Source organism: Diospyros lotus, chromosome 3, assembly GCF_014633365.1.
Source record: "Diospyros lotus cultivar Yz01 chromosome 3, ASM1463336v1, whole genome shotgun sequence".
NCBI classification, from domain to species: domain Eukaryota; kingdom Viridiplantae; phylum Streptophyta; class Magnoliopsida; order Ericales; family Ebenaceae; genus Diospyros; species Diospyros lotus.
This window is the reverse complement of record NC_068340.1, coordinates 27,877,718-27,893,973: the sequence shown is the minus strand read 5'-3', so window position 1 is coordinate 27,893,973 and position 16,256 is coordinate 27,877,718. Positions and strand designations below refer to the sequence as shown.

Sequence of the window (16,256 nt, the reverse complement as noted above, 5' to 3'; positions counted from 1 at the left end):
AATTTAAACCTTTCCCATCCCACCGGTACCGTTGCTTGATTACCAGTTTTTGAATTTTTATTTGTAACAATAAAGAATGCTTATATTTTTTTCAAAATAGAGGCAAATCTCTCTTAATTTAGCCCCAACCTCAAAAAGGAAAATTTGTGCAATTTATATTAAACCATTTAATGAAATTATACATAACTTATTCTACAGCCACCCAACGGGAGAAAAAGACGACTTTAAACTACCAGCCATGCAACAGAAATTAAAAGTAAAGAAAACAGTAAAACTGCTATTCAGTCCTGGATGAGTTCCCAAAGTACTGCTAAATCTAGATACAAAACCATTGTACTACCAAAGGGGCTTCCCAGCTAAAAAAGCTTCAAGGAAAAGGCCATGTAAACATAGAACTACGACTACAAAACCATACCATGGCCCACAAAACTGAGCATTTAAACCAATATCCCTGAAAAAAAAACAAAAGGATGATTTTGGTACTTTTTCTGGTATATCGAAATAAAGCATTCCAAACCCTGCGAAAAGCAACAGCAACAGCAACAGCAGCAGCAGCAGCAAGCGCCTATTCTTTGTATATTTCATATATCTATCTGTATGGCCGAGTCTCAATTCTGTGCTATAGTTGTGTCCACTACCAAAAACACATCTTACAGCTTGCAAGGTGAAGAGAAGAAAGAGGTAAAGCCTCCCCCTTGCTGTACATATAACCGAAGCATCATTCCACCATCCCCTCCCTGTACATTCAACTCCGCTTTTACCTTCTCCACTTCTGTCTAGTTTCCCCGCGCAATCCATCCCACCGATTTAGCTGAAATATTTCAAGGCTTCGGTATTGGCTTGTGAAGCATTGATGTCCCTTGAAAGATCAGCATTTGATAATCTCTTCGGTATTTCATCAGCTGCAGGACAAAAATGCCTCGTGATAAGTAACATGACCCAGGAAAACAAAAAAACAAACAAAACCAAAAAGGGGTCCCCCAGTGCATGAGCCTGCCCACTTTGCAAGGGTCGGGGAGGCTATTTCTGCAACTCAAACCCTTGAAAACAACAGGTAAAAATCGCAAATGTGCATGCACCTCTTCTTCCGTCATCTTCTCGAAACCAAATTTATTTGTCCAAATACATTCCGCTTCATATGCAGCTGGCAGCACGAGCTTTTTCACATTGAGAAGTCCAAGTAGGTTTTCTATGCAAGAGAATAGTGCCTGGAAATAGCCCTGCAGAACCGGTAATTTCACACGATCAGCAAATGTGCAACCGCTTCCACTTCCAATAATAAACCTAACTGAGGCCAGATTAGTATATTATAAATCAAAAAACTCTAAAAAAATAAATTTAGTAATATTTGAATATTCCTACCCTACGGAAAGTTGGAAACAAACTACGGGATCAAACTGAATTCACAATATCCAAGAGAAAATCAGCCCCCCTAACCTGTCCCTCATAATCAGTACTAGTTGCAACCAAAGGAAGCTCTGCTACTTCCTCTCCAAATACTCGAATAACTCCAGCAGACACAACGGTTGAGCTGCATAATTACAAATGAACAGAATGCGTTACCAAATGAAATGAAAGGAACAACAGCAAAGCAAAACCTTCAAAATATATACTTACTTGACTGATAATACCGCACAGTACATTCCCCCAAATTCCTGATCCCTCACGTTCCTCCTGCAGAAACAGTTAATCAATGGTCAGACATAAAATTCATGCGAAACCTGGCAAAATACCCAATAAAGAGAAGCATCAAAATGAGAAAATTATGATTACCCATAAACCATGTGTGGAATAAAATCCAGACTGCCAGTGTTCGAATATGCTATAGGGTCAAAACGATCCTGAAGGGGAAAAAGCACACTCATCAGCTTTACAGCAACAGGCAAGCATTGATAAGGCTCAGGAAAAGTTCTTCACTTCAAAGCTAGAATTTCCAAAATAAATCATCCAGAAAACCACTCTCCATAGTGGCCTTCAATTCAATTAAGCATTGATACAGCAAGGATAGATCATTGAGTAGAAGACACTAGGAATGCCAAAAAACAGTTGCTCTCAGTAAATGGCCACTAATGTCTACACATCAATAGGCTACAAAATTAATTCATGCTTTCTAAACTATCTAAACTGATCCAATTTGAAGAAAAACTATCTAAACCACAAAATCGATTCCTAAATCCAAAACAATCTTAAACATGCTAGAAAATATCCCTTATGCACATATGGCGCACATCACACTAAGTAAACATGTTCCTAAAGAGCTATGAAAATAGTTGATTCCAAGTAATTGGTGGCAATAGGAAATGAATTTTCTTTTGAAAAAATTATCCAAATACTGTTATTAGTTTAAATTATTCATTCCAGGGGCTCCTGGACTGATTACTTCTTTTGCAGCCTATTTTTCTATCTCTGTTCTTAAATCAGTTACAGAGACTCTTTTAAGTTTGGCTAAATTGCCATTCATACATATAGAACGTAACACTTATGGAAGAACTTTGACCCTAAATAGGTTCCATTTAAGCATTATCTAGTCATATTTGGAAAAATGAAGCTTGAAAGAGATAGAATGACAATAAAACGTAGAAATCAACAATTAACCCACATGGAAGATAGAAACAGCCTTTGAAAGCAACAGTCTAATTTTTTCATCAGAAGCCATCTTCCCACTAAGAAGCCTCCATGTTAGATCGAGATCAGTCACACTTTCAGAACCTTTCTGCTCTAGTTTCTGCTTGATAAGGCTCAGCGTTGATTCTGGCAATTTTTCTTCTCCACTAGCAACCAGTTGTTGCAAAGCAGAGTGAACACTGTTGCAGGTCTTGCAACAGAACCACTGGCCCATGGGCAATTCCTGTTTTACAAATCAACATATTACTAAGATAAAACTACACATCAACAGAATGTACTCGTATGCAGAGATATTGGAACAAAGAGATGAAACAAAATCTTATAATCAGCAAACCTTTAGATCATCCATGTTATGCTCCTTTAAGCAGCCAACATGATATTCCTTCTCGCACTAACGAACACAAGGCAACAAAAAAAGGGGGCAAAAAGATAGAAGAGTATCATAGCCATTTAAGATCAAAAGAGATGGAAATCCAAATATGACAAATACAATGACAAGAAAGACATACCTGATCACAAAGTATAACTGTCCGAGCACCAAATCCTGATTTGCTGAAATCATGACCCCTGCAAATGTAATCAATATGCCCCCCAAAAAGATTAAGCTCCCTAGTTTTTGATTTTGAATGAGAAAAGCAAGAAGAAAGGAGACAACAGTTCAGATAAGCTCACAGGAAAAGGATATTCTGCAGATCACATACTGCATTAGTATGGAGTGAAAAAAAGAAAGGAAAAAGTCCACCCCCTAAATTGCCATAAAATAAGATACTAGTTGAGCTAAGGATCACCGGTACTCACACGACATACAGAGACAAAAGGACATGGCAATTCTACAAAGATTAGGACACAAATTACATTAGGGACAATTGAAAAGATAGCTGACATATACATGAAAATAATTGACACTACATATTATGAAGGAATTGTGGATAAAAATGATTATCTGACATTTTAGACATGTATATTGATAAAGATGTAGAAATTTGATTAACATATATAAATTCATATTGTTTTATTTTACAAACTTCTTAATTTATTTTTTAAAACCAGCAAAGTTGTTTTAATTTATTCAAGTTGTTGTTGTGCCTCACAAGTGTTCAAAAAATTTCAGTTAAAACTGTCCAAGGAGTGTACATATTTTGGCATAGTTTGCATCATGTTCCAGTGCCTTCATTGAAATATCAACGCTTCTTAGAAGCCAAAAAGCACGTGACTCAAGAGCAAGATATACATGCAGGAAAACATTTACACCCATATGATCCATGGGAGGCAATAATTTCATGACCAAACTTAGAAATTTTTAATGGAACCACTTCCAGTATCTTTCAAAATGGAATGTTCATTCAATTAATTCATTTTCCAACATCACAGCAAAGAATGCCATAAACTATTAGCAACAGCTTAAGCTTCTAATCAAAAGCGTGTGAGTATAACCTGCAGAGAGCACATCCTCCAACATCAGACTCTGCAGTTTCAACAATACGGATGCACCGTAGTGTTATCTGTTCCATAGGATCTATGCCTGCAACCCTTCCAGCTGCCAGAGCATTGGCATTGCGCTCCACAAATTTTTCTTTCTGGAACATATTCTGGCAATATCTGCAGTACCAAGAATCACAGGGCACGCTGGATAGAGAAATACACTCTGCAAATGGATAAAGAGAAAAGGCAAAAGTTATTGACTACTGTCAATAAGCAGCTGCAAACAATATGCAAGTGCAGCAAATAAAATTGAACAGAAGTCATAAAATGTTAGCTAAACATTAAGCAGAGAACAAAAGGTTCTAGGCAAAGAATAGCATAAGAAATAAGGCGAATTCCATAATGATGTAGTGTCTTGCTATAATAAATGTGCCATTTTCAGTTATCTTTCCTATATCAATATAATTATGAAGCATCTAAGAAACAGGAGTATAAAACCTGGAAATAGTTACACATCCAAGTTATCCTAGAAGCATGACTTCACCTGTGTGAAAAGCCCTAGGGCAACTATCGCAACATAAAAGATCCCCTCCATCAGCACAGATCGAGCAGAGATCATCATTTTCCTCCGGAGATAACTTCCGTTCTTTGCACAACCTCACAGAGAACTCATGAAGAGACACCCCATTTGACATATAGATGTGAAGGTAACTGCAGCAGGAGGAACAAGATATCCAACAATATATGAGTAGTAATTACCACATATTCAGTAAACCACTCCAAAAATGCAAAGCACTCGAAGAATTTGAAGAACCACTCACGGCTTCCGACGAGAAGCCCAACCAGCATGTGCTTCAAACTGGGAAGGGCTGACCTGCTCATAAATGTTACGCGTTAAAGAGTTGTGTGTGTGTGTGTGTGTGTGTGTGAGAGAGAGAGAGAGAGAGAGAGACTCAAGGAAAATAGTCAGCAAGTATGTACTTCAAGCACCAACAGCTATACCTCACTGTTGCAGCAGTAGCAAAACAATCCATAACCCTTCTTGTAACCTTCAGCACATTTCTGAACAATAAACCATAGAAGAAGAAGAAGAAACATATTCCAATCAGGTCGCATACAGAGAACCAATGAAATAGAAATGACTGTATTGTTTAGCTGACATAAAAGCAAAAAAAGACACTTCCTAGAGATGAAGATAATAACATGAATGGGCTCATTGTAACATCAACCTGCCCACGAGCGAAATATGCCACTGCAGTTCCATCTTCCAGAGCATCAAATACCAACTTGTGCAACCGCAGATCTCTTGAGAATAGATTAAAAACAAACTTCAGTGCATTTGAAACAGACAACTTAAAAATACATGTCTAATATACCGATGACTGACACTAAAAGAATAGTATCTGTATTGTGCAAAGAAAGTTTACTAACTTTCGAGTTAACCTCCCCTGAATTTTACTCCGTGATGAATTGCTGAAGGAAGCACTGTCAGACGACTTTGGACTGGAAAAAGTAGTTGGTGACCTAAAATTACCATAGCAAAATAACAGAATTGAACTATATATTATGCCATATAAAATGAAATTATGTTTATTTTGCATGGTAGGTTACAAGATGCATAAAACTCAAATGATCTGGCCAAGCACACAGCAAGTGCAAAACTATCAAAAAGGAACTATTTACAATTAATATAGACAACGCTTTTGCCTATATTTATACTTTGACTAATTTAGTGACCAATTTATATTTCTATTCCACTGGGTGGAACACACCCCGTTGGCAAAGCAGTCTTTGCTTGAACTGTTAAAATGATGGTCATTACCATCATGTGTATAATTTTGAAACCAAGACTGTAAAGGCAAATCAAATCCAATGGACTTTCAATAATGAGATATGACCATCATACCACATGAGGTTGTTATAATCATTCAAACTAGGGTTATGGACAGATACTCCCTGTGCACAAACATATTCAAAGATTTATTTGGCGAACCCTCGCCAGAAGTAAAAAAGAAAGAAGTATATCTCTGCTATCAACCAGAAACAGCAGAAGCAGCAAAGAGTATAAAATGATAATATTGGTTGAAAAATGATAATGGAAACAAATGAAAAATGTGTGCATTTATTAGAAAGTGAAAACATACAACCAGATAACATTTTCTATTTCATTTTTTTCCAGAATTCTGAAAAGGGAAATAGAAAACTAGGAAGGAAAATAAAAGATTAATCGGGCCCTTAATAAGCGTCATTATCAACCTCCAAAAGTACAGTAAAAATACAAGGAAAGGGGAAGGGAAAAAGAGAAGGCAATAAATGATATGAAGGACCTCAACATAATTGCTAATGGCAGTTCAGTACTTCTTCACAAAAATATAATGGATATTTGAAAAAATAAATACAAACACCTAGCTAACATGGTCTTTATTGTATGGTCAAGGTGCCAGATAGTCAAATCATGGAATTGCTAGTAGGTAGATGGAGACCATCAAAGCTTTCTTCCCCTCAATTACATATCAGGTTCACGCATTGATCCCACTAAGACAGGAATAATTACCGTGAAATATCTATTCCTATCAAAAATTATCAGAGGTATGACCACTGGTTCCCACATATTCCTAATTGAACCAAACAAAATAAGACTGCAAGAAAAAAATTACAGCAGTGATACCTAGAGCCATTATTAGTCAAGGGAGCAGGACTGGGCTGAGAGTCTTTTGGAATCCAGCATGAATTGCACAGCATCATTGTTCTACCGAGCCCAGCTTCAGGAATAGGTCCTAGAAATTAAAAAAATAAACAAATAAAAGGGGGGGGGGAGGGAAATTTTCTTGAGGATGACCAATGAAAAGTATGAAACATAAAAAAATAAGAATATAAAGGCACCTTTGCAGTTCAGACACAAAGTAGGTCTGCTTTCATATGGACGTCCAATTGCATTCAGAATAGTTACTTCCAAGGATTCGGTAGAAGCATTTTTGCATGCATTCAAGACATCACGAAGAGTATTCCCATTCTTTAAGTGAATATAATCAGGAGGACGCTTGTTTGCACTACCAGCATGTAATTCAAATTGGTTTGGTGAAACAACCTAGGTTAACAAAAATACCAAGTGTTACAAGCAAGCACTTTGATAATTCACTCAGGCAAGAATAGCAATAGTGTTAATATGCTGATAAATTGAAGAAGGGAATAAAACATACTTGAGTTCCATCACACATCTCACAGGAACACAATATCCCAGTGCCTTTAATAATTCCTTCAAGCCCCATATCTGATAGCCCTCTTGTCTGGACCAATATAATGGAAGGATGATATGTATGTATATATATATATATACATAGAGAGAGAGAGAGAGAGAGAATAATAAATAATATACCCATATTTTTAGATCTTAAATTCTCATAGGGATATAATGTATACCTTCACACCACGTAAGTACTTCACTGCCAAACCCTCAAGCAGACCAGTTTCCAGTAATTCCTTCAACTTTGTTGGGAACCGCTTCAACGCGATCTTTTTTGACATTTTCATTTTCAATTTGCCCGTTGCATTACTTTCTGCCCCTCGTGCAGTGTCCACCTTTTCAGAAGCTGATTTCTCCAATGGCTCTGCCATTAAATTCACAGATGAACTAGTGACAGTCATAATAGGTCTCTCATTGAAACCCTTTTCCACAACTTCATTGGCTAGTTCTGCCTCTGGAACCAAATTTTCTGTTTGCATGGTGGATTCTACCTTGCACAGTGGCTCTAATTTGCCCTTCTTTGCCTCCCCATTGATCGAGGGTTCATCTGAACTGCAAACTTTTCCCAGATCCTCAACCTCAGGTAAGTCCATGAACATTGGTTCCACCTCTTTGGCAGCAGATTCTACCAAAACGCTCTTCTGCTCATCATCACTGGCTAAATCCACGACATCACTCTTTGGCTCGTCTTCACTTACAGAAACCACTCTATCCGCATCATCTCCAATTGCACCACTTTCCACCTGGCACTTAACATTCATAGCCTCGTTGATCATCGACTTTTCAACACCAATCACGAATTGATCTCCGACAGGATGCTTTTCCACATCATTATTCACATTCTTGGAGCCTGCACTTTTCAATTTCTTGTTGCTTGAATTCTTCGATTTATCACAAGGTACAGCCCCAAATGGCGACCTCCTTGCACGCGTCCGACCAATGGAACCAGCATACTCCGCTTGCGATTTCAACGCAAAAGCAAGTTCACGCTTTAAACCAGGCCGGACACGAGACAAGACCACGTAATCCTCTGCATCAGCGCCGTTCGCCATTGAAACAAAAGCCACCAACAGATCTGAGAGGCCCCAAATATAAAAATATCAAATCATAGCTATTGCAATCCAAATATAAGACAGCCACGCGCACAAAAAATTATCAGATAGAATCATATGACTCCAGAAATTGAGAACCAGAAAAAAAATTATAGAAAAATCCTATAAATCGAGAACAAACCAGAGCACAAGTCTCTGATAGCCCAAATCAATCAGCCACCAATCAAGTCCAAGGCGTAGAAACCGATAACCCTAGAAATTCAATATCGACATTCAGATTCAGATTCCAAACATCGGCAAACAAGATTGCATATGTGCGTATAGAAGGGATTGTACGGAATCGATATAGATTTGGATTGAAGACACAATGTCTGAGAGGTTTGTATTCATCAAATCTCCGAACAATAGAATGAAAAAGAAAAATTAGGGTTTATTTACTGATTTTGGTTCGAGGGATACGTAAGGACGATAAACGGATACAGGAAGAAACAGAGGCGCAAAAAGTCTGTTTTGGCAATAAATAAATTTTCCCTAATTGCCAATATTACCCCTGAAAAGTTTTTTACCAAGTTGCTGAAATTTCACTGCAATTACATTTTATCCCCTTGGGCATATTACATTTTTGGTCTCTAACATTTCTAGTATTGCCCTTACCACCCGCTTGATTACTCAATTCTCTCTAGGAATATACAATATTTTCATTCAAATTTATTTTATGTTAAAATAAAATTTTAATATCACATTTGATAACATTGTTTTTGTCATAATTCTAAAAATAAAAAACAAAAGAATATTATTATAAAAGATTATGTATTCAATGTATTTTGACTATTTTTCTTTTCTGGTCAACTACATATTAAATTTTTCTTATTTTGTCTTGTGATTTTTATTTTTATTCTCCATCTTATTCTCTATTGCCAATGGTACGAATAACACTAGCTAATGTTGGGGTTGATTCAACCTAGATATAGGTTTATTAGTCTCAAATCTAAGTTCAATCACTCCGGATTTGAATTCACCTTATAACTCGTAAATCCTAATAATAAAGCAAATTTAATCATACAATTTAAAATTTTTAATAGAACATAGAACAATTTTGATTGTTTTTCTGCAAATAATCTCACCCAATATATACATAATCAACCAAATCAAGTTAGAGAATATAATTAAGCCATTATATTAAACTTTTATTAAATGAAATTCGATGTAACCACATAAACATAAGGTGAATGTGAGTATAGATTTTTCTTCTTATTGCAACTAAGATTCTCCAATTGTTGATTTCAATTAACCACAGCTTATCTAATTATTCAACCTTTATATGAAATTGGGTTTACAAATTCAGATCTAGGGCCATCGAAACCCAACTTTTGACTCTTTGTCGAACACACATATAGGCTTGTAAAACTTAGATCTATGATCTCTAACCCAGATCTATGATTATTAAGCTTAGATCTGGAGTTTTCAAACGCAGATCTAAGGTATATTCCATATCTAAGGCATTTACAAGAAAAAAAAATCAAATCTAAGGTAATTAAATTGAGATGTGAGTTTAACAACTCTATCATTGGGTAGGGTTCAAGAAATCGTGGCTAACAATGAAGAAGATGAAGAAAAGAATAGAAGCGTGGAAAAGAAGACTTACAGTGACCGACAAGTACAGCAACAGCAACAAAAGAGTATGAATGAAAAAGAAGAGAGAACCAAGAAATATAAATGAAAGTTGTGCTAGTAAATGCCCAAAATGGGCACGAAAACACGGTTCAATGTATTTGTAACGTTTCAAAAGAAAAATAAATATATAATATAACATGAGGCCAAAAATGTGATTTTGTTTATTTATTTTTTAATATTTAAAAATAAGAAAAAAAAAACAGCAACAAATTCAAACGACATATTTTGTAAATGTTACCCATTTTACGAAATATGAAATATAGCAAATGGACAACGAGTTTTAGGTGGATCCAGCTTATACATTAAATCACCTGACAAGGACTACAAAAGTGAAATTATATTTCGGCCCTTACTTTGAGTGTTGAAAACAAAGGTAAAAATGTCATTTTATCCTTATCGCCCAACTTAAAACGCTAAAGCAATCCGAAAATCATTACACTTAACTAATATAGCGTGTTACGTGCAATGTACATACTTAAATGCTTTGATTATGATGCATGCATCGATGACGCCAAATATCATAAATGAATTAAAATGCAATGTTCTTAAAATGGGATTGAGTAATTGACTTAGAAAGTATAAAGGATGAATAAATAATTTAGATATAAGTTGAGTCATCTTACAAAAAAAAATGAAAATGAAAATAAAAATAAAAATATAATCAATGTTTAAAATTTCAAAAATTATAAAAATAACCTTATTATTATTTGTTAAGACCATCAACTAATTACCAATTAACACTGACCCGACTAATCAATTCAATCAAATTTTTATAACAATGGTAAAATGTATAACGTGTTTTTGTTTAATTAAAATACACCCAATTGATTACTAGAAATCTCAATTGGGTGTATTTATAACAATGGTAAAATATATTATCTAAAAAATAGTCCTTAATATATAAATTTACCATTAATAATCAAAGACCCAATTGATTACTAGAAATCTCAATACACCCAACGCTACAAAAGTATCACTAATATGCTAACACTCTACACCTTAATAATCAAGTATATCGTGTGTTATGTTATTTAAAATGAAAGATAAAACAAAAATTCTAAACTCACTTCCCTTTGAATTGAGTATAAAAAACTTCCTATTTTATAGATTAGATATAAAAAATTAATCTATATCATAGATGAGGTAAATTGTATAAAAATATATAATTACAAAATAGATATAACATTATCTTAAGTGTAATTTAAAAGCGATAAATGTCAAGTGAGATTGTGAATTCAAAGTGAATTTTGAGCTTCCAAGCTACGTGAATTGAGATTAAAAGTGAAATAATGCTATTCATAAGATATTGATTATGGGTCATCATCACTATCCCCCCCCCCCCAAAAAAAAAAAAATAAAATAAATAAATAATACTTATCTTTGTTAGCCCTTGGAGTATGCAGTTAACACTAAACTAGAATGGTTGTGAAGAAAGAATATACGAAATTATATTATATCAAAAATCAATAATACTGGAAAATACTCAAAGAAAGGAAATCATTAAGTTATCCTTAAAAATCAACAAATATCATATTGTCACGTATCTCTATAAACAAGCATCATAGAAATGACGTGTCTTTTAATTTAAATGACATATGTCTTCTTATTAAGGGTGTTCATGGTGCGGTTTGGACAGTTTAGGCTATTTTCAATACGCCAAACCGCACATGCAGTTTGGCATCAAACCAAACCAACGCAGTTTGGTTTGGTCCGCCAAAATCGCACCAGACCGCACCGCAATTTGCGGTGGGTTTGGTGCGATTTTCATGGTCTAATGCACTATTGATCAAAAGCAAAGCAACGCGCATATATATACTGGTTTCTATGATTTGAGAAATAGGAAACCCTAATATGCCAGCAACCAAACCTATAGAATAGTCCTATAAGCCTGAAACTCAAAACCCAATAGAGCAGTAAATGAGAGAACTTACAGTGGTAGTGAGTGAGAGTGAGGCAGGGGCGTTGGGCAGCCCGCACAATAGCGACCGCTGGCTACTGAGCTATCCGAACCAAAGTCGAGAGGGAGAAAAATGAAGAAGGAACGCTGCAACGACCAGACCACAAGCAGAGAGCGAGAGTGAGAGCGAGATGCAATGACCATCGGCTACAGCGTTGTGGATGGCGAAGGTGGGGGTGGTGGAGCTCGCGACGGTGAGAGGCAATTACAGCGATCAAAAAGGCTGTGGGAGTCTGGGAGTAGAGAGCGAGAGCGAGAGAGAGAGAGAGAGAGAGAGAGAGAGAGAAATAAGAAATGAGGGTGTCATTTGTGGGCAGAGAGAGTGCGAGAAAGAATGACGGGATGGAGATGGAATGGCTGTGGGAGTAAAGAATGTGAGAGAGAGACAGACAGACAGAGGGGCGTCCTTGTGATGTAGGGCAAAGAGAGAGGGGTGGGGTTGCATGAGAGCCTCTGAGTGGGGTGGGGTTGTGTGAAAGCCTATGAGTTTGACAATTTGTGCCTGACAATTCAAAAACAAAATGAGTGTTAATGGCATTGGCAACTGTGCACAATAGCTTTAATGCAAATGACGGTGCATTATTAATTTAATAATAATTAATATAATTATAATTTTGATTAAATCTCAAGTGTCGAGCGATTCAGTTTCAAACCGAACTACCAAGTGCCCAAACCGCGTAAACTGCAGTTTGGGCATACTACAAACCATTTTAGACCGTTTTGACAAAATAATCGATTGGTTCGGCGCGGTCCGATCTGGTTTAGGCGATTTTCGCGATGTGTCGATTTTTTTGCACACCCCTATTTCTTATTCAACTCAAATCTAGGGAATAAGCTTAAAAAAACTAATTTTCATATCTTAGTTTTAAAAAATTTGGCTCCCATCGACATGACTCGAGATGTTCGAGTTCTAAAATCTCAAAAATAGCTAACTCTATTTGATTTGACAAGTATGCCAAGTTTGTCTAGTTCGATGAATCTTCTCTAACTTGAGATAATTGAGCACAAGAGTTTTGAATATAACTCAAGATATCCCAACTTGCTTCATATTTGAAAAGTTCAAGCCCAATGATATCTCTATCAATCCGGTAGATTCACCTCCAACTCAAGTTAATTAAGTTCAAAAATCTTGAAAATAACTTTAAATATTTCAGTTCATGTCGTCTATAAGAAAAACTCTTGTAGGTAAACGAAGAATTTCATAATATTCACACACATTTATTACTCATTTGTTATATTGATTTGAGCGTGGAAGACTATAATAAGAGAAAAACTCCACTATTTTATTTCAAGTACATAGCATCAAAACACAATTATAATAATCAATTTCAAATAACATCATAAAATAATCTTCAAAATAAAATACCCAAAATTGTATCCATCTCTCTTACTTATACCTCATATTGAATCCCTATAACTATAATTAAGTATTTAAGATAGCAATTAATTTTTTTTGTGGAATCGATAGATGGTCATATAAGAAATATGGTTAAAAAAAATTATAAATACTCTCAAATGATACACAAGATATGCTAATATAAATTACACTTTTAGAATTTGAAATCATCGTATACTATTACTGGACCAAAATTGATGTCTACCCATGTCAGCTAGACAAAAATAATATTTTGAAAAATAAAAACATAGAAAAAGAAAACATCAAAGATCCATATGCAAATATGACGTGCAAATATTGAACACAATGATGATATGAAAAAAGTGACAATAAGAATTGTCGATCAAAACGTGACAAAAATAGTATTTTAAATATTTTATAATATTATTTATACACATTTTCTGATGCTAAGTAATTAAATTATTACATTAATGTTTGTGACTGAAACTAATAAGATGTTATGTAATTATTGAAAATAATAATAATATAATAATAAGATCATCGATACATATTATGATAAAAGGGATAATATTTTGAAACTTAGAAGTTATGTTTTTTTATTTTAAATAAATAAATAATAATAATATGATTTAACATAAAAAGCCATCTTATATGTCAATCTCTCCAATACACACGTGGAACAATTGTTGATATTTTGTAATAAAAATAAAATAAATTTGTAATAAAATAGTCATGGAAAAAGATATGGCTAGAGATTTAAAATTTATGTGATTTATAGGAGTTAATAAAATTGAGATTTATAATTATTATTGTTCAAAATGTAATCAATTTTTTACTTTTTTGTTTCTATATTCTTCCATGTACAAGTACAAATAAAATCACTGATGCAATTTACTAATACCTCCGGGCTTAAATGCGGAAAAGAAAAACTTTGAGGTGGAATGTGTAAAGCCATCCAGGAATAGACACGACTCAAGTTGATAATAACTAGGCAAGGGTACTTTGGTCAAGCAGCAGATATTATCTTATTAATACACCACACCACAGTGAGACGAGTTTATTTTCTTTTTAATTTTCCGTTTTCTGGTACTTTCCGGGAAAATTTTTTGAAACGCGCGAGGCTAATCTTCGGGATTCGCAGCACCTACCCACTAATAGCTAATTGCCAAGTCATCAAAATCCTACACCGACTCGCTTTGGTGGGGCGTGAACAATACGTGTTTGGTGAACTCCCGGCCGGGGCCCCCTAAAGGACTTTTCCCCTGTTATCGTGAAAATTTTGTTATATTTTTAATTGTCAAATAAGAGAAAAGACATTGGCTAAAAGTGAAAATAGTATTATTTGAACACAATAATGCATTCAAATAATTTTTATGCTACTAATTAATAGGGGTATACAATCGATTATAATCGAACCAAATCAACCAAAAAATATTAATCGAACCGAACCGACCAACATATAATAATCGAACTGACCAACCCTACTAACCGAACTAATCGAAAACTAAACTAAATTAACCGAACTGATGACCGATTATTCAAAATCAGTATAAAAACAAACCATTTTGCCAATTTGCAGAAATGAAATACAAGACCAATATATGCAAAAGCAGCAAAACCATTTATAAATTGAGAGAATACAAATTAATTTGTGCAAAAAAAAGAAATACAAATGAAATGAAGAAATATCAAGAAACTATCTCACTGAAACTAAGTAACTAACCTTACTGAAATATCAAGAAACTAATCCATAACAAGGAAATGAAGGGGACGACTGATCATCACTGAAAGTCAAAAAAATTGAAAAATTAAAACCCTAACCTAACATCAATACTAACATTTGTTTGATGGTCGATCATCGTTGGTATGGTTGTATGAGGTCGATCGTCCAAGCACAAGGGAAGGAAGAAACAAGAGACGAAGGGGACGGCGATCGACGAAAGGAAAGGCGTTAGTCTGGTCGACGAGCTTCAACACACACATCGTTATCGCTGATTGCCCCTCCGCCACTTCGGCAGCCACCACCATGGGCCAGATCTTGGAATAGCCCTCGTCGATCGTCCAAGCACAAGGAAAAGAAGAAACGAAGGCGATGGATAATGGGGTGAGAGTGAGGGTTAGGGTTCGATTCGATCGAGTATGGGTTTCGTGTTTTGGGGCCGCTGGAATCGATCTCGCAGTCTCGCCTGCAAGTGGGATGAGAGAGAGAGAGAGAGAGAGAGAGAGAGAGAATGGGGGGTGCAGTTTCAGCAGCAGTCGCAGGCGAGGGTGGGGGGAGAGAAAGAAAGAGAAAAAGAGCTCAAAGAAAGGGGGGAGTGAGTGTCGCGGGTCGGGTTTCGCGTTTGGCGTTAGGGGGTGGGGGTCGCTGAACTGGTTAGTTCAGCAGGGGGCGACTGAACCGGTTAATTTGATTAACCGAAAATTAAAAATATTACTAACCAAATCGAACCGTTTCATTAAACAATCCGAACTGAATTAACCGAACTAAATTATTTCATCAAAAAAATCGAACCAATTTGGTTCATTCGGTTCGATTAGTTTAATTTAACTGAACTTCTGCTCACTCTTACTAATTAACTAATTTTTTTTAAATAATATTATTTAAAAATATTATTATTTAAAGAAGAGTTGTAAATATAAATAATCATTACGGTTAATCTTGGCAAAAAAATAATTTTATTTTTGTTTTTATTTTTATTGTATAATGGAAGTTTCAAAATTTTAATTTTATTCCACAATAAAAATAAAAAATTTCCATGAGTAAAAACGCATTTAATTTTTAACCAAACATCACAATAAAATAAATAAAAACGCTTTTATTTAGAAAAAACACATTTTTGTTTGCTCATGGCCAAACAATCACTAGAAAGGGGCATGGATTCAGAAATATGTGCCCCGCGCGTCGAGCGGCGCGTGAGGCGAGTA

The 16,256-nt window shown here is 35.3% G+C and overlaps 1 protein-coding gene across 2 annotated transcripts; it reads right to left on the bottom strand.

Moving 5' to 3' along the window:
* Positions 1-250: 250 nt before the first annotated feature.
* Positions 251-8,814, bottom strand: LOC127797506 (uncharacterized). Of its 2 annotated transcripts, none has more exons than XM_052330475.1 (19): positions 8,525-8,814; positions 7,468-8,366; positions 7,248-7,334; positions 6,931-7,135; positions 6,716-6,824; positions 5,479-5,571; positions 5,277-5,352; positions 5,050-5,109; positions 4,869-4,921; positions 4,592-4,758; positions 4,060-4,270; positions 3,135-3,192; positions 2,960-3,016; positions 2,600-2,848; positions 1,774-1,841; positions 1,618-1,674; positions 1,438-1,531; positions 1,080-1,220; positions 251-902 (listed from the first exon to the last, which is right to left on the bottom strand). In XM_052330475.1, exons 2-19 carry the CDS (start codon positions 8,341-8,343, stop codon positions 822-824), a joined length of 2,742 nt encoding a protein of 913 aa, XP_052186435.1. In that variant the 5' UTR covers positions 8,344-8,366; positions 8,525-8,814; the 3' UTR covers positions 251-821. The 2 variants fall into 2 exon arrangements, with proteins under 2 accessions (XP_052186435.1, XP_052186436.1); XM_052330476.1 differs by having other exon boundaries at positions 5,479-5,550.
* Between the last annotated feature and the right edge of the window lie 7,442 nt (positions 8,815-16,256).

What these genes read in the sequence shown, in the direction of transcription:
- LOC127797506 (XM_052330475.1), bottom strand. Translation starts at nt 8,343, where the DNA reads ATGGCGAACGGCGCTGATGCAGAGGATTACGTGGTCTTGTCTCGTGTC. An exon ending in AGATGTGTGATGGAACTCAA is followed by an intron (nt 7,136 to 7,247) that starts GTATGTTTTATT and finishes TTGTTAACCTAG; the next exon opens with GTTGTTTCACCAAACCAATT. An exon ending in CATATTTCGCTCGTGGGCAG is followed by an intron (nt 5,110 to 5,276) that starts GTTGATGTTACA and finishes TTTATTGTTCAG; the next exon opens with AAATGTGCTGAAGGTTACAA.